The sequence below is a fragment of the Chrysoperla carnea genome, chromosome 1 (genome assembly GCF_905475395.1).
Source record: "Chrysoperla carnea chromosome 1, inChrCarn1.1, whole genome shotgun sequence".
Classification (NCBI taxonomy): Eukaryota; Metazoa; Arthropoda; class Insecta; order Neuroptera; family Chrysopidae; genus Chrysoperla; species Chrysoperla carnea.
Window position 1 is genome coordinate 41,556,320 of NC_058337.1, and position 24,502 is coordinate 41,580,821.

The 24,502-nt window shown below is 29.8% G+C and overlaps 1 protein-coding gene across 1 annotated transcript in view; it reads left to right on the forward strand.

The window, feature by feature from the left end:
* The window catches only part of LOC123305003 (choline O-acetyltransferase), a 133,082-nt gene that overhangs the window by 95,235 nt on the left and 13,345 nt on the right, over positions 1-24,502 (forward strand). Inside the window, exons 2-3 of the mRNA XM_044886596.1 lie at positions 711-799; positions 17,335-17,535. Of these exons, the coding sequence (XP_044742531.1) occupies positions 17,380-17,535 (156 nt within the window). The 5' untranslated portion in view covers positions 711-799; positions 17,335-17,379. The remainder of the gene's footprint in view (positions 1-710; positions 800-17,334; positions 17,536-24,502) is intronic.

The window sequence follows — 24,502 nt, forward strand, 5'->3', positions numbered from 1 at the left end:
TAACAAGTACTTTTACTTAAGAGCATTTGATGTGTATACCTTTATTGGATTTTTAGCGGACCTTAATAGAGTTTCTTTTCAGGGAGTGCAGAAGAAGTACAGAAAAAAATATTTATATAATCAAAATCAACTATTAATAATAATAGTAAGAGTAATAATTATAAGCTTAAAAGAATAATTAAATGAGGAATGACAAATACTGTTTTATTACAAAAAACATATAATACAGTTTTGTGAATGCTTGTTAATAACTTTTGATTTTTCAACATTTCTAAAAAAATTACAATTGATGTCCTTGAAATGATACGTCAATTGCGGGCTATAAAACCTATATTCTAACCCAATTTGAGGTCATATTTTTAATTAGAACGCGCGAAAAAAAATGCATGAAAACCACTGAACCCATCGGGGCTTACAAAACCTCATTTGACGTATATTTTTAATTCGCAATGTTATACATCAGACTACTTTTTATCTTCAGAAAGTAGTTTTTCTTTTAAAACGATAAACCGTTTTAGCCGCATTTACAATTTTCAGTTTGGTTATGCTAACTCAATTCAACTATAGGTAAATTTTGTAGGATTAGATTGCTTAAAGCCAACATCTAGTTACTAATACCGAAAATATAAATGGACTCAATAATTTGTTATTTTCTGTAACTTTAAAAGTCTACGCAGTAAAACGTTTTTAATATATTCTTTTGTTTACAGGATGGCGCGATTCAATTTTATCATTGCCCAAAAAATGGTTATCGGGTACAGCAATTATATCCAACAACAAAGATAACAGTAATGATAATGTAAGTAATTATGTTTTGTATTTATTCATAATTAATTCAGTCACGTGTCACTACAAATGTAAATATATTTGCATCGGTATACCATTGTGGTTGTATATAAGGGCTTTTTGTATTATGTATGTAGATTTCCTACTTGCATTATTCGCTTCATACTAGCCCTGTAGTCAAATTTTTTTATCTTATAAATAATTTATTATACCGACGCTGTGGTTTATCCGACAAACTACATTATATTGTGAATTTTTTCCAATCGAAAATTAGAACATTTTGAGTAAACATTTCATAGGTAGGTATGTGAAAATAACAAAAACAGAATCAACTGTATGTATGCTTAAATACGTATGCTTAAAGAGGTTCGGCTGTCACGTGGCTAATCAACTAGTCAACTAGGCAATTTGTATGACGTAAATGTAAGAAAATGCTCCTAAAATATCGTAAACTAGGCAACTTGTATAACATCAATGTAAAAAAATGCTTTAAAAATATCGAAAAAGTGTCAAAAACCAAATTTTTTTATATTTTCTTTTTGAAAAACGCCATAAGGTAATGTTTTGTTTTTTTTTTTTTGCATAAACAGAATCTGTGATAAATTTTTTTCATAACGAAATTCTTTCATAAGGTACTATGCTAAAAATCACAATTTTAAAATGAAATAATTCAAAATTTTGTCCCGCAAGATGTCCCAAAACTGTCTTTATTGAGATCAAAAAACTTTCAATTATCATTTACCGCAAAAAAAATGAACATTCATCGCACTTGCTTAAACAGCCGAACCACTTTAATTATCAATATATCAACTGTTTATAATAAACTAACGAACTCCGGCTTCACAGGGGAAATTTTCACAAGCCAAATGGGTTAACACCCAAGTTGGCACATCAAGTATCAAATTTCCAAGCAGTCACTCATCCCAGTACTGACTATCCGCAATGTTGCTTAACTTCGGCAGGAATGTAAAGACCAAAATTACGACCACGAGAGACGATACAGACACATAAAAACATAGATACATAAGCATACATACATAAATATATAATATATATATATATAAGTTTTAACGAGGGTCATTTTTGACATCTATTAGATATGATCGATGAACATGAAGAAATTTGTTCAAAATTCCACCATCAGTACAAAAGCAATAGCTGCATTTCCTTCGTAAATTCGGTAATATTATTTAGGTATGCAATTTCATCACTTATTTTCACAATTGCTAATGCAATAAGTTTCATTAATTGTCATTTTTCAATAATTTTAATTTGACATTTACTATTCTATTTACATGTGAACAATAAAAAATTAGTCATACTTTAAATAAAATGTATGAATTATTGCAAATTTTATAAGAAAACAGCGCTTAGGTGGATTTAGCTACCCCCTCCACCTACTATATACTCCCTGCCAATAAGAAAGTCATATAAAAATTGTATTTTCCAACTTCCAAGGTAACGATAATTTCGTTAGTAGGTAGTCAGTACCTACATTAGGCAAAGTTTTAGGAAATAATTTCACTGAAATGTATCAACTGACAAAAAATTGTGTATATTATAAAATTTGTATCCAAAACAATTTTTCAGTTATAAGTGGCTTTCATTTTTAACCACTGAACAAAATTAAAATTTTGACTAAACAAGTGAAAACAAACAATTGGCTGAGTTAATTTTTGAAATACCATGTAAAGACAGGGTTGATTACTCTATCACAATACACATATACCTATACATGTCACACATACATAACTGATAATCCCAAATTACTTAATACATACTATAAAATTTGCATCTAATGTGTGCCCTCGTGAGTAAACAGTGATGTTTACAAAAAAATGTTGCAAACAAAAGTTGTTTAATTATTTATAAGGAACATTTTTTACATTTAAATTTTTGTTCTATCTCTAACGGTTTACAAGATAGATCCTACGGATCCAAAACTCAGTTGACCTATGTTGCTCATTTACAAACTCGAACTCACTTTTAACGGCTTGAGTGCGTTGTAAAAATTTCAGCTTGATATCTTTTTTGTTTTTGAGTTTTCGTGTTCACAGACGGACGGACAATCGAAAATGGACTAATTAGATGATTCTATGAACATCAATACCAAAATTTTTTTTCGTAGCATCAATATTTTTAAGCGTTACAAACTTGGGACTAAACTTGATATACTATTGTATACATGGTATAAAAATGAAAAACAATTCACAATGATTTTCGTTTTCAACTTGTGAAGCTACGTACATATGTCTGATAGAATTTACAATACAAAAAGATGTCATCTAATAAAAGAAAATCTTGAATGACGTAGAATGAAAAATCGTTTCCTTTATGCTATCGACATATTATATCTATAAATCTATTTATAGACAGATGTTACAAAGACATTTAAAGTGTTGCCTGAAATCATTTGAGAAATATGTTAGGACACAAGTAAGACAAATCTCATTTGATTTGTTTCTGACACTATAGAAAAAGTGATCATAAATAAAAAGGTGATAGATGCATGTAACCACTATTAAACACTTTATATATGGTAGCCGATGCATTTAGAATTGAACTACTTTTCAATGGACAATAGAAAAAAATCAATATAGTAGAAAACTAATAATAGTATTCGTATAAAATATTTAGAATGTTGAATTTTACAATAAAAAGTTGAAAAGTACCTATATTAAAAAGATTTTAACGATAAAAACGATGCAGATGAATCACAAAAAGCGTTTTGTTTTACTTAAAATTTAAGTTTTAAAATTACGGTAAAAAAAAGGAAATTATAGTTTAAAAAAATTTTTTAAAACAAGTTTACAAAATTTAAAAAACTCCCGACAAATGCGATTTATTCCTTGTAAACCGATTTTTGGAAACTTAGCTATTAAATGGTCTTAATCAAGTCGATTCGACCGTTTAGGGGCTACGATGCCACTGAGAATAATGCCACTGAGAAGAGCACACAAAGCAGAAAAACACTTTAAACTTATAACACTCCTTTCTTAAATTAATGTCAAAGTGATGGTCAAGGACATCAAATGAGATGAAAAGGATACTTAAAGGACTATCATTTTTTGTGACAAATTTTTCAACTTAAAGTATGTAGGATACCAAGTATCTACAGACAGAGAGCACCAGCGATTATAAACCCAATTTCAACTCAAAAAGAACCTTTGCCATTTTTTGATCCTACATGCCATTCACGAGATACAGTTTCATTAATTATTGTTGAATAATATTACAATGAATCAAATAAGATGTATATACAAGCAAACAATATCATTTTTGAGTCATTGAAAGTATGTATGTTTACTTTATCCAAGGAAGTAGATAAGGTGGATTGAAGTCACAGGAACCAGCCCATTAGTTATGCACTGCCTTATATTTTCTAAATTTTCGTTTAACGTACACGATATACGAGGTTCAGGTAAAATAAATTGTACGAAAAAGCAATTTTGCACTCTTATGATATACTATGATACTTTTCAAATTATAAAAAATTATATAGTGCTAGAGGTGGAACTACCGACCTGCGATGAAAATTTTAGTATTACCAATTGTTTCTTTTTTCAAGAAATTTCCAAAATTTTGATTCTCGTCAATGGGATAAAAGTGTGCCTATAAATACGCGTGTGATAATACCCATATATAACTTCAAATATCCCCTTTATGTTTTGAATACGACACTAATTTCAATCACAATAATAATAAAAATTTCTCGAAACGTAATTTTTACATGTGACACTGATACCATATTGTATATCAATTAGTTATTCAAATGTAACTTAATTTGCCACTATTTAATTAACTAACCTAGTACATATACCTACGTCACAGACAAAAGGTGTTAAATTACGCATTCCATGAAGTCTATACTACATACAACTCAACTTACTCAACAACAGGTAAAATAAACGATCAAGTGCACTTTATACCAGCATTCAAGAACAATTTTACAGTTTGTTAAAGGTAATTGGAAACCGGATTATATAGCTCGTTTGTTCTTTTATCCTTGGTGTAATACACCAATGTACGTAGAAAAAGATAGACTGCTTTTTTATACCATGGATACACTTAACATATATCAAGGTATACTAAGTTTAGTCCCAAGTTTGTAACGCCTAAAAATATTGATGAATCAAACAAAATTTTGGTATAGGTGTTCATAAAATCACGTTTTTAGTCCATTTCCGGTAGGCCGCCTTTCTGTCTGTCGTCAGTCTATCCGTCTGTCAACACGATAACTCAAAAACAAAAAGAGATATCAAGCTGAAATTTTTATAGCGTGCTTAGGAAGTAAAAAGTGAGGTCGAGTTCGGTAATGAGCAATATAGGTCAATTTGATCTTGGGTCCGTAGGACCCATCTTGTAAGCCGTTGGAGATAGATCAAAAATTTAGTAAAAAATGTTCCTTATAAAAAAATAAACAACTTTTGTTTGAAACATTTTTTCGTAAACATCACTGTTTACCAGTGAGGGTGCAAATTATGTGCAAATTGTATAGTATGTTTTATATGGGTATATCAGTTATGTATGTGTCACATGTATGTAGGTATAATGTGACAGTGTAATCAACACTGTCTATAAATGGAATTTATTTTTTAGACAATAAACTCAGTCAATTGTTTATTTTTCCTTGTTTTCTACTTAGACTTAGTGTACATACCCATTCAAAAAAAGGATGTAATGTTAAAACCGAATAAAACTATGGCGTAAAAAAAATACATGTGTAAGTATAATTTTGGGGAATTTTGTAAAAAACTAGAGATATTACGTTATAACACAGAAAAATATATTAAACTAGACAATCCTAGAGACGTTGTCTTGCTGTTAGCCTATAACGATATATTCCGCTGTTTTAAAGAATTTTTATGCAAACTTTGAAGTAAATTGGACCAAGAAATCACCTTGTCTCCAAACAAAATTTGCCCCTTAAGAGTAGAATTTCGGATAATCGTTTAATGGCTACGTCATACAAAGAACACTCCGTCTAAGTTTCAAGTCTCCACGATGAGCTGTTTAGATAATCACTATACATATAATCGTTGATGCGCCTGTTTGTAATCGTATATATATTCAAAACGAAATGAATGATCGGGGTCAAATTCACAAAATACAACACCAAATATACTTATTTTATTTCTTCCCTTTAAAAATTTTTAATTTATATTTAATATCTTAAAAATTATTTAGTATGGGATACTCTTTTTTGACGGTATTATAACAGTCTTAAGATGACGCAAAAAGACCTATTTTCAGCGTAAAATTAAAATTATAAATAATGGTGATAGACATCTGGGAATAGGAGTATTTTATTGGAAATTTCCACCTCTTTAAGAATCTTTATGAAATATGAACGAAAAACGAAATACCTTTTTTTCATCTCTAATTGTTTATATTTTTGCAATTTTTTATGTGCTGAAAACGCTTCTGGCTCATTTTTCTAGACATCATTCCGAATTCAACGAGCTTTCACACATATTTTATGACCAGTATTTCTATATTTCACCAATTTGAACTTTAGTAGACTACAAATGAAATTGAACCCTTTACCATAACATAGCAAAAAAATTTTTCCTACGGATCACTAAAGTGAGGAAAAAACGCAATACTCTTGCATGGACGAGTTTATAATGAAACACAGGATATGTGTTTATTTAAAAATGAGAAAATCAATAGCGCATACTCCGTATAGTCTTGATTGTATACCTACAGGACTATACATTATTGTTTACTATATATATGTCAAACTGGAAAAAGGAATATAATTATTATCCTTTTGTGTTCTATGGATGATAATATAAGATAATGTGATTGATAAGTTTAATAGTTTAATAAAATTGTGTTACATAATACAAATAATTTATGTTATTGATATAAAAAAATTGATATGATCATTAAAAATTTATATAATATAACAGTTAATACAACATCTAAAACAGTTATATTTAATATTAGAATGTTGGTAAGACGGTATCTATTATGTGATTTTACTACGGCACCACTGACGACGGCACTAACACCACTGACACCATCAACATCAATGGCACTCTCAACAATTGTGAATGGCACCAGAAATACTACGCATGATCATTGTTGTTATATGTGTCAAATTACGCACAAATTGCACAAAATTCAAATTAAATTTTTAGTAATTGTAAGTTTTATATCAATTTCTATTAAATCGATGTGAGTATTGAACTCAAACATTCCTTGATATGATAAAAAAGGGAAAGGCACAGTCGAAATAGTTTGAAATAAAAATAGCACAAGCATGTATGCATAGTTAGTTTATCATGTTTTAAGAACCACTTCAAAGGGCAGTTCAAAAAACAATTTTTAAAGGGTAACTTCAAATTTTTAAAAAATTCCAAAAACGTCGAAAACCGGATTTTTTTTTGTTTTAAATTTTTTCTTATTATTTTATTTTTTTCTATGAGAAAAATTATGAAGATCCTGAAAATTTCAAGTCAAAATTTTAATATTGAAAGGTCGTTCCAAATTTTTCTAAGGAAAACATGATAAACTAACATATTTTCATGGGAGACTTAAAAAAAATATTCGTTTTTTTTGAGCCACCCTAATGCACAGTGTCACTCATAGAAAAAAAACCTCAATAACTGCCAGAGATTTTCGGGTCAATTTAAACATCCAATTCGGGTCAATTTAATTAGCACCCGGCTGAAATTTGGTAGGATTGATAAAAAAAAAAAAACTCTCATAAATGAAGTCAAACGGTAAGTTTTATCATAAAATCAACGGTAAGTATTATCATAAAATTAGTTCAGGCGAAAATTGTAGAAATATAAAACATGTCTTAATACTATTTTTCCTAAGAGCCACCTTTCTGAGATATAACGATTCAAAAAGTAAGAAGATATATTATTTTCATATGATTTTATGAATGAACATATAATTCCATGGTTTACATTGGAAATTTAATAATATTTTCTCACAAATTTAAGTCAGTAATTATGTGAATTTACATATAAGAAATTATTTTTACAATGTCGTATCTTATTTTCACAATTTTATTTTATTTCAACTGAATATTTACTACCAGTTACACGTAGAGAATTGAAAATTGGTCATAACAGCCACCTTTACGTCAAAATTATCCACTGGAAGCGCTGGCGTTCATTTGTTTCAACCATACGCACCGAACGGATATATGTATTAAGACATTTTTATGTTTAATTATCTGATAAAACTTAATTTAATTTTATGATAAAACTTACCGTTTTGTTGAAAATCATGAAAACCCATTTTTTTTGGCCTTTGATCCCACGTAAATTATTTTCCACGTCTCGGATCGATCAGGGCGATTTCATTTACTATGGTATTTTGGACAATCCTACCCAATTTCAGTCAGGTGCGAATTTTTGTACCTTCACCCATATTTTGTTATTTAATTTGACCGGATAAAAAAGTTTCAAAATTGTTTCGATATTGAATTTGATTTTGACTTTCAAGGTAATTTAAAGTTAATTTGCATGAGATTAAGTAACATTTTAAGTTCAAAAGCATTCAAAAATCAGTAAAATAGCGCCAATTTAATACGATACTGAAATCCTATTTACACAGAAATTCATTAATAAATACTTTAGCCACAAATCGCTAAAAACCATCTAACACCCTTTTTCACCCCCGGCGCACCCTTTTTCGGCTAAATTCAGCTGTTTTAATTTTGTTTCCTGAGTTATGTATATTATGTTCCACACAAAAAAACGGGGCCGGTCCTGCAACTATTGTTTTCCCCAATTTAAAAATTTTCAGAGGTATTTAGACTGGTGTATAAACCAGGAATTAATTTATTAGTCGAATGGAACTATTTCTAGCACTACTGAATAATATTTTAAGAACAATTTGGTCAAAATGCATCGTATTGATTTTAAATAAATTTATTCAATTACTCATATAAAAAAAAACATACAATAACTTTGACATTCAAGTATAGTTATGCTGACATTTTATTTATAAGCTCAGAACCGTGATTAAAACAATAATAAAATGTTACATGCATATCGTTATTGTTATTTCAAAAGGTCGTATGTCAAAGTTTTAAATTCACTTTTAATTGATTCTATTTATGCAATTTTACGTCCCCAGTGAGTTTTAATGAGCTAAAAGATTTTTGAATGCTTGAGGAACAAATAAATTCAATAAAAAATATATCAATTTTTGACATATTTACGATCTTTTACATATCTAATTACTGTGACGATTTGCTGTATTGTGCAACTTGGTTAAATATTATTTATAGAGGTTGGACCTGACATGGTTATGGTAAATTTTTTTAATAGTTGTTGCATTATTCATGAGAATCTAATTATTTATACATGAGAAGCAATTTCAGCCCGATAGGGTATAATCCTGATGTCGAATAGGACATATTTCCCATAAAACTGTAAAAGTAGATTTGATACCATGACAAAATTTGAAAGTTAAATTAAAATTGATTAAAAACCCCTCGTATGACGTCACTAGTATATATCTTCCTTTTTGTTTAATTAGGAATTTTAAACGTTATATCTTGCATACTACTAAAGATTTTTAAAAACCAGCTTCACTTTTCTGCACGTCCAGTGAAAATTCTTCATCTGAAGTGATAAAAAAAAATTCAGTCCGATTCCCTATTGCATAGGAATGCTAACAACAGAGGTTTGAGAAATTATTAGTCAATTCTAAACTTGAACTTGATACATTTTGGTTTCACTTGAATGGCAAAATAATTTACAAAAATTAATTTTTTCGGCCACTATAATGATATCTTAATGTATAGACTAAGATACCAGGCCTCTCAGACCATACTAATTTTCGACCAGACACCTTGTGGAGGCAGTATTAAATGCCAGACACTTTTTAATATCGAAAGTATAAAACATAAAATCTTGGCAATCACACAAAACCAATTCTACTTGCTAATATATCTTGCAAGACATTTTTCTAAAAAATTGATACAACTTTGACCATTCGGAACCCCACGGAAAATCGGAAAACATTACCCACATCGCAACCCTTCACAAATCGTGAAAAACGGCAAATTGGAGTGTTTATAATACAAAAACATTACCATATTATCATTAAATCCGGATATATAATTATTAATAATTCCAGACAGTTTCGACAATTCTTTGGTTTCGGTAATGGCTATAATTAAAGAATAGCTATCACCGACTGACATTTTCAAAAAGGTTTGTTTCCATAACCACAAGTCACAAGTGCACTTTTTGAAAGTTGGTTTTATACTTGTGGGTAGTACACATTTAAAAAATAAGCTAGTGTAACGCCACTTTTTCATAAATTGATCATGAACTATTCAGGCTTCCGTAATATTGTTCTCGGAGTATACAACAGTTGATAATTTATAAAATAAGAATGTGAAGCTTCAGTGACATAATTGGCAGAGATTTCTCTGTGGTTAAAAACAAAACAATGGTTTACTTTATGAGTAAACTTATAATGAATTTACAATATAAATAGACAATCTTTTCGCCTTTCACAATGTCCTTGTAATCAACTTAAAATGCCTTTATTAACTTTAAATAATTGCAAAATTTCTATATATGCAATAACGTCGTTCTGTTATGAATGACTATGTTTGTATAATCTTGTTCATCTTTGAGGTTCATACAAATCTCATTAAATTTATAAATTGATTGATTAGATTCGTTTTCTGTTTGTCTAAAGTAACATCATTATTATTGCATCATTTAGTTCTTAGACAAGATAACAACATTAAAACCGTAGATTTAAGATATCGCTGATTACAGGTATGACATTTGAAAATAAATTTGATGTATTAGTGTTTTAGAAACAAGAGGGTCAGGGGTGACGATGGAACATGGGAACTATTTCATTTCCATAAATCCGATACTCGAGCTAATGTTAAAATCTTAATTTTCTTTACTATTAAATTTTTAACAATCCTATAGAAGCCAAGAAAAAAGAATAATAGAATTTTCCACTCATTATGAATACACGATCTTTGTAAGTTTTGCAGAAATAATGTTTTTTTTTTTGTGCCAGCGTCGGGACATTTTAAAAATGGGATTTAAAGCTATTGCCTGCTTTGTAACTGAAATATATTCCATTCGAGGTGTACCGTTAAATAATACGTAATATACAAATACGTCTGGCACTGATATGTCCGCTTACTTCTCTATAAGCTCGATTTCAGGCAGGTGAAAATGTAACATAAATATTTTAAGAAAAATGTATTTTCACTAAAAAATCACGATTACGAAATGTGTAATCTCCGACACTTTAAGTTTATATGTTATTCCGAGACCCATATTTTTAAAGTGTCAAGTTGCGTCACTTTTTGGCTGTCAGTAGACTATATCAAATAGTCAATTATCTTCTTACTAGAATAAGAAAAAGAGAAAATATTCCTCAGTTTTAAGTTAGCGGAGTAATTCATAATTTTCCGGTCCAGAATTTGATTAAGATAGCTCTCTTAATAATGCTCTTTCTCAGTGCTAACGGACTACCAAAAGATGACGTCCACACAAATTTCCGACTTATTGTAAAGTCTAATAAATTACATTAGCCTTATAACTACTATAAGTTTTACATTTAACAGTTAATCTTCATTATAAGTTCACATGTGACATAATTACTTAATTATTTAAAAAGTAAAGAGACAGTTATATTGATTAACATTTGGTTATTTAATCCGTAGTAACCTCATTTTTCATTGTTTCAAATCAAATTAATAAAATTACAATCAAATTATGCCAGTCTAAATTCTAATTAAGCCATTTAAGCAATATTATAAACAAATCAAATTATTAAAAAAAAACATATGAGCAGCGGGTCTCCATCACTAAAGTCACATTTTCCCCTCATAATACATTTTGTATTATTAGGTGCTTTTATTATCTATTAAACACCAAATATCTTCAAAAAAGGGTCGGAAAGGAGATCCCAAAAAGCAATTCACATAAAAACTTGGAGAATGTGTAGGTGTATATAACATTTTTTGTTGAACAATTGATGGAAGGAATTAATTGATTAATATTAGAGTAGGTTGAGTATCTCGTAAATAACGCCTCAGATCCAAATTTGGTAAAGAACATTTTCTTCTTTTTTTTCTCAGCTTATTCAGGATGCGAAAGTTCTGCAGTCAATTATAGAACACCCTGTATAACGCATTTAAAAAAACCTATAAAACCTGTCCTAAGGGCCATCCACACCCTTCCCCGTTGACCGTCGATATAGTGCATAAGTCTATATTTTTATAGAAAATATGACAAAAAAAGAAAGAAGAAGTATCTAAAATACTGTTTCATACAATAATAGTAAGCGTTACCGTTTGCAATATGAGTTTATATTATTATTTAGGGGTTGTAAGTGGCATACAAGGCATGCAAGTACCTACAGCAGGTATTGTACTAGTATGTCACCCTAAAGTTTATTTCTTGTATGTGTGTGTCACAAAGCGTTCACTCTATTTTGATGACTTATCGTACCTTTGACTATCTCCTTCAAATTCCCATCCCCTCGATTTTATGTCATTCGTTACATAGTGAATCGAGTTCCATTATTATTTGACAACCCACTAAGTAAACTACAAATACTTTGTATACAAGTTGATTTACTATATTTCACAAATGGAATATACAGATAAGGTTGTTCAATAAGATGTTACCACATATATGATAGTGCATAATTTTTAACTACATATCACTGTTATGCCAATATGGCATACGATCAACTTTAGGTACTGCCTTCCTTCTCTCTTACAGGGCAGGCGAGCAGCCAAGTCTATAACGACACAAAATTAAAAATGACATTACCATATAAGTGTAAGCATAGATAATAAATATTTATATTATGTAAGTATACCAAGTTTGTAACGCTTTAAAAAATTGATGCTACGAAAAAAAATTCGGTATAGGTGTTCCGAGAATCACCTAATTAGTCCATTTCCGGTTGTCTGTCCGTCTGTCTGCCAACACGATAACTCAAAAACGAAAAGAGATACCAAGCTGAAATTTTTACAGCGCACTCAAGACGTAAAAAGTGAGGTCGAGTTCGTAAATGAGCAACATAGGTCAATTTGGTCTTGGGTAGGACCCATCTTGTAAACTGTTAGAGATAGAACAAAAGCTCAAAAGTAAAAAATGGTCCTTATCAAGAAATAAACAACTTTTGTTTCACACATTTTTCTGTAAAAATTACTGTTTACTCACGAGGGTACACATTAGGTGCAAATTTTATAGTATGTACATTAATATGAGATTATCAGTTATGTTTGAAAGTGTGTAAATGGTTGCTACACACAGCGTAAGACACACGGTACATTCGCGTATCAAGGTTGATCCCTAAATCTTGGAAAAATCGATTATATTTATAATTATTATCACTGTACCTACGTGCCCCCCCCCCTCTTGTCAGGCTTACTATTGACTGCTTACTTTCTGGTAAGTTTTAACAGTCTCATCGATAGCAATGTATTTCAAGAAACTGAAGGGTGATCTAGCATACAATGTCTCTAAACTTTACCCCATGTAATAAAATAATATTTCGATTTTCGGGGTTGAAAACAAAATTTTCCTAACAGAAGTTAATAAGATATAAGAAAATGATAAGACTGCACACCTTTATAAAGTTGTTAATAATACCATGTGTAGTATACCGTTATACGTTTCTCTTTACCGACAGGCAGGCATGCATGTGTTTGTTATGAAAATGTCATTAAATAAACAAGTTCTCTTTTTACAAAGGGTTTTTTTTATAAATAAATTCAACCCCTCTTAATGTAACAAGGTACACACGTATACATGCAAGGTATCCATATTTATAAATGAATAGTTAAGGTCATGACACAATATCTAGTACTCTAAATGACCTCTTGTTCACTTCATATGTATGTAGAGTACTAGTTTTTATAACTACCATAACTAGTTCATGCGAGTAGGAGTAGTGTAATCGGACGATATAATCAACCATGGCTTTAACGATCAAATAAAGGGAAGAAGATACGAGTTGAATGAAAAAAGTATTGGCTTTTGTTGTCTTTTTACTTGCCTATTTTCCATATTCGTTGTGTGCATAGTCATGGTAGGGACAATAAAATCGATGCCAGCGCTTCCAGTGAATAATTTTGTCGATAAAGGACGCTGTTATGATTAATTTGCAGTTCTTTGCATGTTAATGTTATAAGATGTCAAATTAAAATTATTGAAAAATACTAATTAATTAAACTTAATGCATTAAAAATTGTGAAAATAAGAAATCAAATTGCACAAATATTATTTTTCAAATATAAATTATCATAATTATTTATTTAAATTTGTTAGACAATAATATTTAATTTTCCATGTAAGTCATAAATGCAGTTCATACAATTATATATGCATCCATACAATTCTATAATTAAAGTAGTGTATCGCTGTCATGGAAACGAAAATCGCGCACGGTGCGAGTTGGTATATCCCTCCTTTGAATTTTAAGTTAGTAGTAAAAATCAAAATATCAGATACAGAATCTCTTATTCTTTCGGGAAATCGAAGAGCTCATAATTAATTGTTGTATAGTAGTCAAAGTTTTATTATAGACCACAAACTATGAATCACCATGCCTGAGTTTAGGGATAATCAAGATTTAAAAAAAAAAAAAAAAAATTTGCCTTGTATTGGTGTTGCTGGCAACGTTTTTCACCACTATAAACTGCGGTTCATGTATAGTGGATTTTGAGAGCTTCATCCTAGAGCTACTGGTGGTAAGAGCTGGAATATCACGAAAAAATTGATTTCAAGATGTCCAGCTTTTTTATACCTCTTTTCTTATTGAAATAAGGTATGGGTGAAGTACTTCTAGGACTTAATAGTGATTACAACTGTGTTTACTAGTGGGCGTTCCCAAAAAAAGCTCGCAGATTTTAAATCATTTAAAGCCCATTTTTATTTAAACCATTTTTCCTTACCCCCCCCCCCATCAAATAATATTTCAATAATAAACAAAAAGTATATTCGAAACATTAAAGTAGGATTTACTTTTATAATTAAACAAATTAAAACAAATAATTGACTGACTTAATTGTTGAAATACCATGTATAGACAGTGTTGATGACACAATCGTTTTTCTTATGTAACGTAAGTAAAGAAAGTTATTCACTCTTAGAAAGCCTCACACACACAACTGCTATCCCCATATAATACATACATTAAAATTTGCACCTAATTTGCGCCCTCGCGAGTGAACAGTGATGTTTAGGAAAAAAATGTTTCAAATAAAAATTTTTTTTTATTTTTTACACTTACACTTCTATTCTATCTCTAACGAGTTACAAGATGAGTCCTGCAGACTCAAAACCCAGTTGACCTAAGTTGCTCATAGGTGATTTTATGTATAACTAAACCAAAATTTTGTTCGTAGCATCAATATTTTTAAGCGTTACCAACTTGGGTCTAAACTTAGTATAACTTGATATATTTCATATATATATATTTATTTTAATTTGCCAGACAGAAATTCGAGTGCTTTACATGCGTGCATCGCGCGTTAGTTAACTAGACCGCTTTCTGATGAAGACGTTTTTCATCTCTTCGTAAGCCCACTAATAAAATAAATATTCACCTAGAAATTCACCTATTTTACAATAAACTCTTGAAAACGTGGCCAGGGTTAGTACAAAACTAGATGGTAATATAGAATTATATACTAGTATAAAAGGAATTTTTTTAGTGTTTTTAATCTCAAAAAGCATTTTATATATAAGTGAGATTATTAATCACAATTTAGTTTTAAGACCTAGAGCACGATTCAAAAATTTAAAATTTCATAATACAACTCTACAACTATATTATTTATTATAAAGATCTTATGAGAAAACTTTCTAATGAAATGCTCCAAAAATAAGAAGAAACCTGAAAAAGTAGAAATAAAATTTTCTGTATGTGTATTGAATTGGAAAATATAAATAAGCATTTGAAAATGTAGTTGTTACGATAATTTGTCAAATAACTTTCACTTGTATGCACTTGATATCTTTTCACAATTTATGCCTGAGTACGCATATTTAAATATACAATAAAAAAAAATGTTCTACAAGTGAAAATAATAATTCACCCTTCGTTTTGTGAAAAACAACATTCAATAATTAATAATGTTTTTTTTTTTTACATTTATTGTATCATTAATCCAGACAAATTTCGTTAAAGTAAAGTAAAATAACTGCAAATAATTACACAGGAAATTTTCACCCATTTTTCTTTTTTTTCCCTGTTATGTTTTTGCAGTCTTAGCTAAAGAATGTGGAGCCTTTTTACTTTCGATTATTGTAATTTTAATTATTTTGAAATATAGAAATAGCTCAATACAAATATCCAAACGAGTTTTGTTTTACGTATATACGTTAACGCAAAATTAGACAATAACACGGCGATTTACTTTCAAGGCTTAGTATTTTACACTTATTACGTCGAGAACATGGAACACTGAGCCCCTAAAATGTTTGCAGTTTGTAAATATTTTTATATCACGTATAAATGAAATATATCAAGGTATACTAAGTTTAGCCCCAAGTTTGTAATGCTTAAACATATTGATGCTAACAACAAAATTTTCTGCTCGTCTGCCCGTCCGTTAACACGATCACTCAAAAACGAAGAGAGATATCAAGCAAAAATTTTTATAGAATGCTTATGACGTAAAAAGTGAGGTCGATAGAACAAAAGTTTAAACGTAAAAAATGTTCCTTATAAAAAAGTATACAATTTTTATTACTTTTTGTTTTTGTTGTTTACTTTTAATCATGCATACGATATTTATTTACATCGTGGTGTCTTCGATTATAATTGATGTTTTTAATATGATACATACAGGCGTAAACTTTTGTTTGAAACTTTTTTTCGTAAACATCACTGTTTACCCGTGAGAGTGCAAATGATACGCAAATTATATATTATGTATTATATAGGAATATCAGTTATGTGTGTGTGTCTAAGAGTGGTTATCTTTCCTTACTTACATGACTTATAAATACCATGTATAGACAGCTGTCTATACATGGTATTTCAAAAATTAACTCAGTTACTTGTTTGTATTGTATTGTATGTATGGTACCAGCTCAGTGGTCGAGCGGTCTAACGCGTTAGACTTGGACCGTTTGGCTACTGACTATGAGGTTGCGGGTTCAATCCAAGCAGCGACAGTCGATAGAATTGATGACATTGTCGTCGCTTGGATAAGAACGAAGAAACCGATTCCACCTACATCATAATATGTAATTGTATATATAGAGATTTAGGTAAATAAATAAATAATAAATGATGTGGATGGACTCTTTTATAGGCATATGCCAGAGAAACGGATGTTAAAACCCATTGTTATTATTATTATTATAATAATTGTTTGTATTCAATTGCATTTCTTCGTCGAATAAAGAATTATTTATGATAAGGAATTAAAATAAAATTTAAAAATTAAATTTTTTTTTTTTTTTGTTAACAACCCAATTGCATAAATTGCTATTATTCTACACTATATAATCATAGCATATTATATCAAAAGTAATAATAAATTGTTTTATATTTTTATTACAGAGTACAACATTACCAAAATTACCATTACCAACTTTAGAATCAACAATGACAAAATACATATTAGCAATGCAACCGTTAGTTACCGCACAACAATTAGAAAAAACGAAACAATTAATAAAACAATTTACTTGTGGTCAAAATGCACATGGCACAAAATTACAATTGTATTTAAATGAACAACGAGAAATTAAAGATAATTGGGTAAGTAAAATGTTTATCTATTTTAATCGATTTCATAAAAGGAAGTATAACTATCTTTGTGTTCGATTGTAATAAGTCTCTTACATCCAATCTCAAATACTTGGAGGGGCAATAATGGCACTTCTACAGATTAAGGTCTTGTAATCTTAATCATGAATTTATCAATCGACATCGCTGTCATGTGGGCTTAGGCATAAATTTATCAAATTACATCATCAACTCATTCTATGCCTCCACAAACTTAACTTTTGTTATCGTTCTTTCATTTGTCTGATTTATTCGCATCTAATAAGAAAAACGTTTATTTTCCTAATCAATACAATTGAGTTTAACTGCCTGACATTGAGAAGCAGGAAACTAGCAAAGATATTGAAAGCCTTAATTTATAACCTTAAAGTTTTTAAGGTACTGACGTAAAAGTTGGAAGATGGGAAGCTAAGAAAATAAAAAAGTTTTCCTCAAATAAATTAAGAAGTTTGTTTTAACTAAAAAAAAACATGTACCAATAACAATATTGTTGGCGTAATTTTATATATTTTCGTTTTTTTCCAACTTTTTAGCATCGAAGCTGGCTAAAATAAACCATTGTATACGATGAGTACTTTTTTATGCTCGAATATCGTCTAGTTACCCGCGAAAAACCGATAAAGTTTATGGCTTCGCACATTTCAACGGGCATTCGCATAAAACAAGTACTTAACGCAAAAAAATCTTATCAAAAGTTATTTTCTAAAATTATTTAAATCAAAAAATTCAAATAGGATCCCTCTGACAATTGGATAAGTATTTTAGGAAAGATCAATTAAGATTGTATACGAGTGGTCATAATCTGTAACACTAATGAAGTCGGCACCACAAAAACCAGAAAATTTACGTTCAATACCAAAATCAACCAGATTATCGTGTCTATGGTCTATTAACAATAACTAAAATAAAATAAAAACAAAAACAAAAACAAGCAGCTCATTTTGTGAAATATCTGATATGAGTATCTGTATCTCATATGAGTATCCCTATCTTATATTAGTATCTATCTCCATTTCAAACGAGTTTTTTTTTTATTATCTACATTATTGCTCCGAAATAATAGCTTTTCATACGGGGGCTAGTGGGCAATATCCTAATAGCTACGAAATAAGAAAATCCAATGAAGATATTCGATTTTTTTATTATTTATTCACTAGTTTAATTTTTATTGACTAGTTTATTACGTTTTAAAAAAAAAATTTCATTAATTTCATTCAAATCCATCGAGCGATTTTTGAATGAAATAACTCACTGACCTTAACACGGCTTCGAGAAAAACGAGTTTTCACTCGATTTTTGTATAGAGTATGTTATGTTCAGCCGCCAGCTAATTTACTCGAAAATTATTCGTCGGATTCTCTTGAATGGACCCCGTTCACAATACATTGATCTGATCAAAACTTTTTATGGACTCAACCCTCAAAAACCCTTCCCTTCCGAGCTACGGCCATTCAATTGTTATGCCTATATGAGATATTGATTTTAGTTTTCGGTTACAATTTTTTGATGTTCATCAAAAGTTCTTATAGACTCAGCCCTCAAAAAACCTTCCCTTCCGAGCACTTTATATAGGCATAACCTTTGAAGGTCCGTAGCTTGGAATGGCAGCTTTACTCCAATCGGCACCACAAAAATCTAAAACTCAACCAAGCATACCAAAATCAAGCAGATTGTCGTGTCTGTATATTAATCAAAAAAAAAAAAAAAAAAAAAAAACGACCAGCTCTTTTTTTAAAATATCTTATATGAGTATCTATCTCATATTGAGTATCCGTATCTCAGATGAGTATCTCTATTTCAAATGAGTATTTTTTGGAATATCTTCATAATCGCTCCGAAATAGTATTGGATGTGGGTTGTTCTCATTTTGACAACCATCTGCCCACAAAAACACCTCGTTCATGAGAATACTTTTTCAATATGAGTTTTTAAAGATAATAAATTATTATGTTCCGACCTTACTACGTGTGCAAATCTAAGTTAGTCAGACAATTAGAAGTAGATTACATTGTTTGTGATATACAAGAGTTAAAATGTAGGTGCGCTAATTTTACTATTTTTTAAATATGAGGAGTAAATAAAGTTCGATTTTAAAATATTTAAAAAGCTAGCGTAATAAACCAGAAAATTGACCATGAACGTGTTACCATTGTTTAATCTTGTCACGTATCGTAAAATAGATAATAGAATATCCACATTTAAGAAACATAAATAAACACAAATAACTCGCACAACAAATTCAAGCAGATCAATGAAAATCATCTAAGCTTGGAATATAGATAGAATGCATGAATAGCAGCGATGTGAGAATAAGGAGTATAAAAGAACATACAAGTTATTAGTTCATACCTAAAGTTATTACAAGTTACACGTTACAGTAAATATTTTCAACATACAGAGTTTATCAGAAATCATTGATAAACTCTATAGTTTCCAAATCTGTCTAAACTGATACACGTTTCTGATGATACCATAAAGATCAAAATTCGATACAGTTGTTGGTCCTTATTCGAGTTTCAAATCGTTTTGCGTGGTCCTCAATCAATTTTCTTCAAAAAGATTAAAAACTAATTATATTCATATAAGCCCAAAGTTTTTAAGACGAAAAGAACTTTTAAATATTAAAAGACAAAATCAAAATTTTATGCACACACAAAAATTTGTTTTTTGTTATACCATGTATATATGAAATATATCAAGGTATATTAAGTTTAGTCCCAAGTTTGTAACGCTGTTCATAAAATCACCATAATAGTCCATTTCCGGTTATCTGTCCGTCTGTCCGGCCGTTAACACGATAACTCAAAAACGATAAGAGATATCAAGCAGAAATTTTTATAGCTTGCTCAGGACGTAAAAATGGAGGTTTAGTACCTAAAAGAGCAACATAGGTCAATTGGGTCTTGGGTCCATGGGACCCATCTTGTAAACTGTTAGAGATAGATCAAAAGTTTAAATATAAAAAATGTTCCGTATAAAAAAATTAATAACTTATGTGTGAAAAATTTTTTTGAATTCCTCACTTTTCACCTGTGAAGGCGCAAGTAAGCTTATAACATTATATAGTATGTTTTATATGGGAATAGCAGTTATGTATCTTTCTTTACTTATATGACGTAAAAAAAAACGATTGCGTAATGGACACTGTCTAAACATGGTATTTGAACAGTTAACTGAGTCAATTGTTTGTTTTCACTTGTTTACTGTAAAATTATGTTTTTGAGAGATTTGGAGTTTCTTAACTTATGACGGTAGTGTATGAATTAATTTTCTAAATACCGGATAATCCATTACCAGTTATATTTATAATTCGAAAAAATGTTTTCATATTTCGAAAAAATGTTTTATTTATTATAGAAAGACTTTCTAATTGAGTGTAGTCATTAAATTAAGAATCAGAGTATTCTTTTAAAGTTTTAAGGGACTTTGAAGGAGGCAACTTTAAAGTATTTTGATGATATTTGCCTTTGAGCCCAACATTTTTAATTCATTAACTTTTCTATGGGTTTTGCGTCTCCACCCAGGAACTTTAAGTTTTTTATATTTCATAGTTTTAAAATAATTCCATGGTACGGAACAACCAAATTTAAAAAACTTGTGATGACCTGGTACTTCTTAGTCCTCGTTGATCTTATTTAAGATAAATAGGATCCATGGTTTCCATATCTGAAAATTACTTTGGTTACGCTCCAAAGTAACGACCATCATACTCAGCTTGAGGATAATATATCTTGATTGTTTTATTTGTTCTACAGAATTTTTCTTCATATGCAAAGACAAGATATAAGCGGTTTAAAAATAACGCTGGTGCTTGTTACTGCTTCGATATTTATTTCTTTTGCACCCTGTATAAACAAACACAACACAAACTCACCATACTAAACAGCATACACTCACAAATCCAATTATAATTTTTAATCTCCTAAGGGTATATACAACAACAATTTTAAAAGGGAGATTGTGTAATATTTACTCAAGGGATTTTACTACCGTAGAATATATAACAGTACTTGACGCTTTTCTATAACTATATCTATATATACATAGCGTAGATGAAAGTTAGTCCTCAATAATATCTCTGTATTACTAAAAAGTTTGATACATTTTATCATGATTCTAGAATTCTAGATTGTATAAATACCTACAACACATCAAATATTAAATGTAAATATATAGGTAATATATTCACCATTTGTATACAATACATGCATACGTGTATAGTGTAAGGGAAAGTGTCCTACCAGTGGTGAAAAATTTACATTTATGTGTTTGTACCCCGACGACGGCGAGCGCTATGCGTTTGATCGTTATGTATGAATGTGACTATGTATATATGTTCATCTGTTCAGTCATAACTACTTATCATAATATGACAAATGAGGCTTCGTTGAAAGGTTCTTGATCGTCCGCTGGTTATAGGCTATGTGTATAATCTTGAAAGCATGGGCTAAAAACTACAGACTTCAACCAACTCCTCTATAGTCGACAAACTCAACCCAACCAACTCGTAATTACAACAATATTCCGGGTCTATTAGGTTTTCAGTCTATTTTTACCGGGTTTATTTTTTTCGAACTCCGTTGTACTTTAACACGAAAGTAATACCCCAAAATAGTTCAAATAAAATAAAGTTCAGAAGCTAAAACCCCGACAATTACAAAATCACGCTCTTAAATATATGTAAAACAAGAAAATATTTTCATATGAAATCTGTATAATAAGTAAAATTGTCATTCCAGCCTGGGGTTTTCCATCCTATGGAAAGATTTTCATCCTTGGTAGTCCCCCACTGTAATGACGAATTTACAGTCAGGGGACTGTAAAATGTACCTAGACTCACTCCCACCGGATTTGAAAGTGCTTTCTTCAACATTTAAGCTTATCCCACAGAACGCTCATCCCAGGGAACACCGTCATATAATTTATGCTATTGAAACATTGAAAACCTTAGATACCTTAGTTTCTCTTGTAAGACATCTTGTTCTCTAAGTACCTTTACTAAACAGCTTCAATTATTTGTATTGACTTAGAATAAATGGGATTTCTTATTTCTATTTATTATCATATATCGGTGGTACAGCACCTTCCTTGATCTGAGGTACATCATGTTGCATCTTTTCAAACAAAAAAATTATTAAAGGGAATTGAAAAAAATGCACACATACCAGGAGTCCAACCGGCAGGGCCGGATTTAAACTTCTGCCGCCTTTGGGCACTGAAAAAATGACGCCCCATCATTGAAACATCACTAAAAGTTATGTAGTTTTGATATTTTATTTAAAAAAAATTAAATTATCTAATGTATTGCAAATAATTTACTATATATTATATACTTTGTTTGATATGACATAAAAAAATATTATAATATTTTTTTTCACAGGCAAACACGCTTGACTTTTTTAATTGCGAATTGGTCGATTAAATCTTCACAATCTAAACATTGAAGCACGTTCGAATCGATGCAGAGAATAGCTAAGTTATTGGTAAACTATTTGCAAAAATAATTCAAAAACGTTCTTAATTTTTCCAAAAAAAAAAAAATTTTAATTTTAGGATTCCAGAAAATTAAAAAATCAAAAATTACCATTTCAAATCTTCTTAGAAATGAATCAATTAAATTATTTCGATTTGACAAATATTGTATGAGTCGAATTTCTTGAATTATCTATTAAATGATGTATAATTAATTAGAAGAATAAAAATTTCAATTGAGAAATTTTGATGACAATAAACAAATTTTCTTCCACATTTCAAATTTTGCCGCCCTAGGAAATTTGCCGCCCTGGGCACTAGCCACCACTGCCCCTAGTGTAAATCCACCGCTGCCAACCGGGGTTTCTTAGATTTATATCTCGCGTCTTAACCACCTTGACTACCCTCTAGATGAAACAACGTGCTCTAAACGACAATTTTAATCGAAATACTTTCACATTCAAAATTTGTATACAAAATTTAGTAAACAAACATGTATATTAAATTATACATTATGTTTAAAACTGAAATATAGCACTACAAATTACCACCAAAAAGTAGTGCTTTAGGTGGATTATGATTTAGACCACAAAACACAATAATCAGCTTGTGAATAAATGAATGGAAAAAGCAAAATTTTATACATTGAATTGCTAAAAAATGTTATTTTTACTTTATTTAAAAACAAATGTTTTAAAATATAGTCATTTTCGAAGTGGCTTGCCTTCAAGTAACGAAACTTTGTCATCATATACCTAAGAGCTATCTTATCGTAATATCTGTCGAAACATTAGAGAATGACTCAAGGTACACTGTACTCTTGGTACTACATCCTACCCGATATGTTATGAATGGGAAAGTAAAAAACAGAATACAAGTGAGATTTAAACTCCCATATCGATATTTGAAAGTTCCGCTGATAACAATGCATTTCGGTAATATATCCGGATTTCTTTTGGTATATATTCAATAAGTTTTGTGTTTTGAAGATAAAATAAGAGGAGGAAGTGGCAAAGATATACATATTTGAAAAAATTGCAAAAACTAGAACTTGCTTGACATTTTATCGTAACCAACATTGCAATCCTGTCCTTTACCTGTATGCCATAGTATTTATAATTTGTTGTGTTGTATTTGACACACTTTTAATTATTTTTTAGCTTTTTCAATTTCAAAGTTCTTTTTAGAACATATTAAAAGCAAGAAGTAAAAACATTTCGAATGCTTCTACAGATATTTATAATTTAAATTAAATATATAAAGTACAAATAAAGTACAAAGATACAAATACCTAAATCCCTTTTCTTTATTTTTTTTTTTTGATACGGTACCCTTAAACGTTCTCATAATATGATAGGTTTTCAATTTTATTTTTTTACATTTGGTTAAATAATTGAATCACTGTAATTAAATCATGTATAAAATTGTTATTAATAATTTATTTACAGATTATATACTTTTTTATATT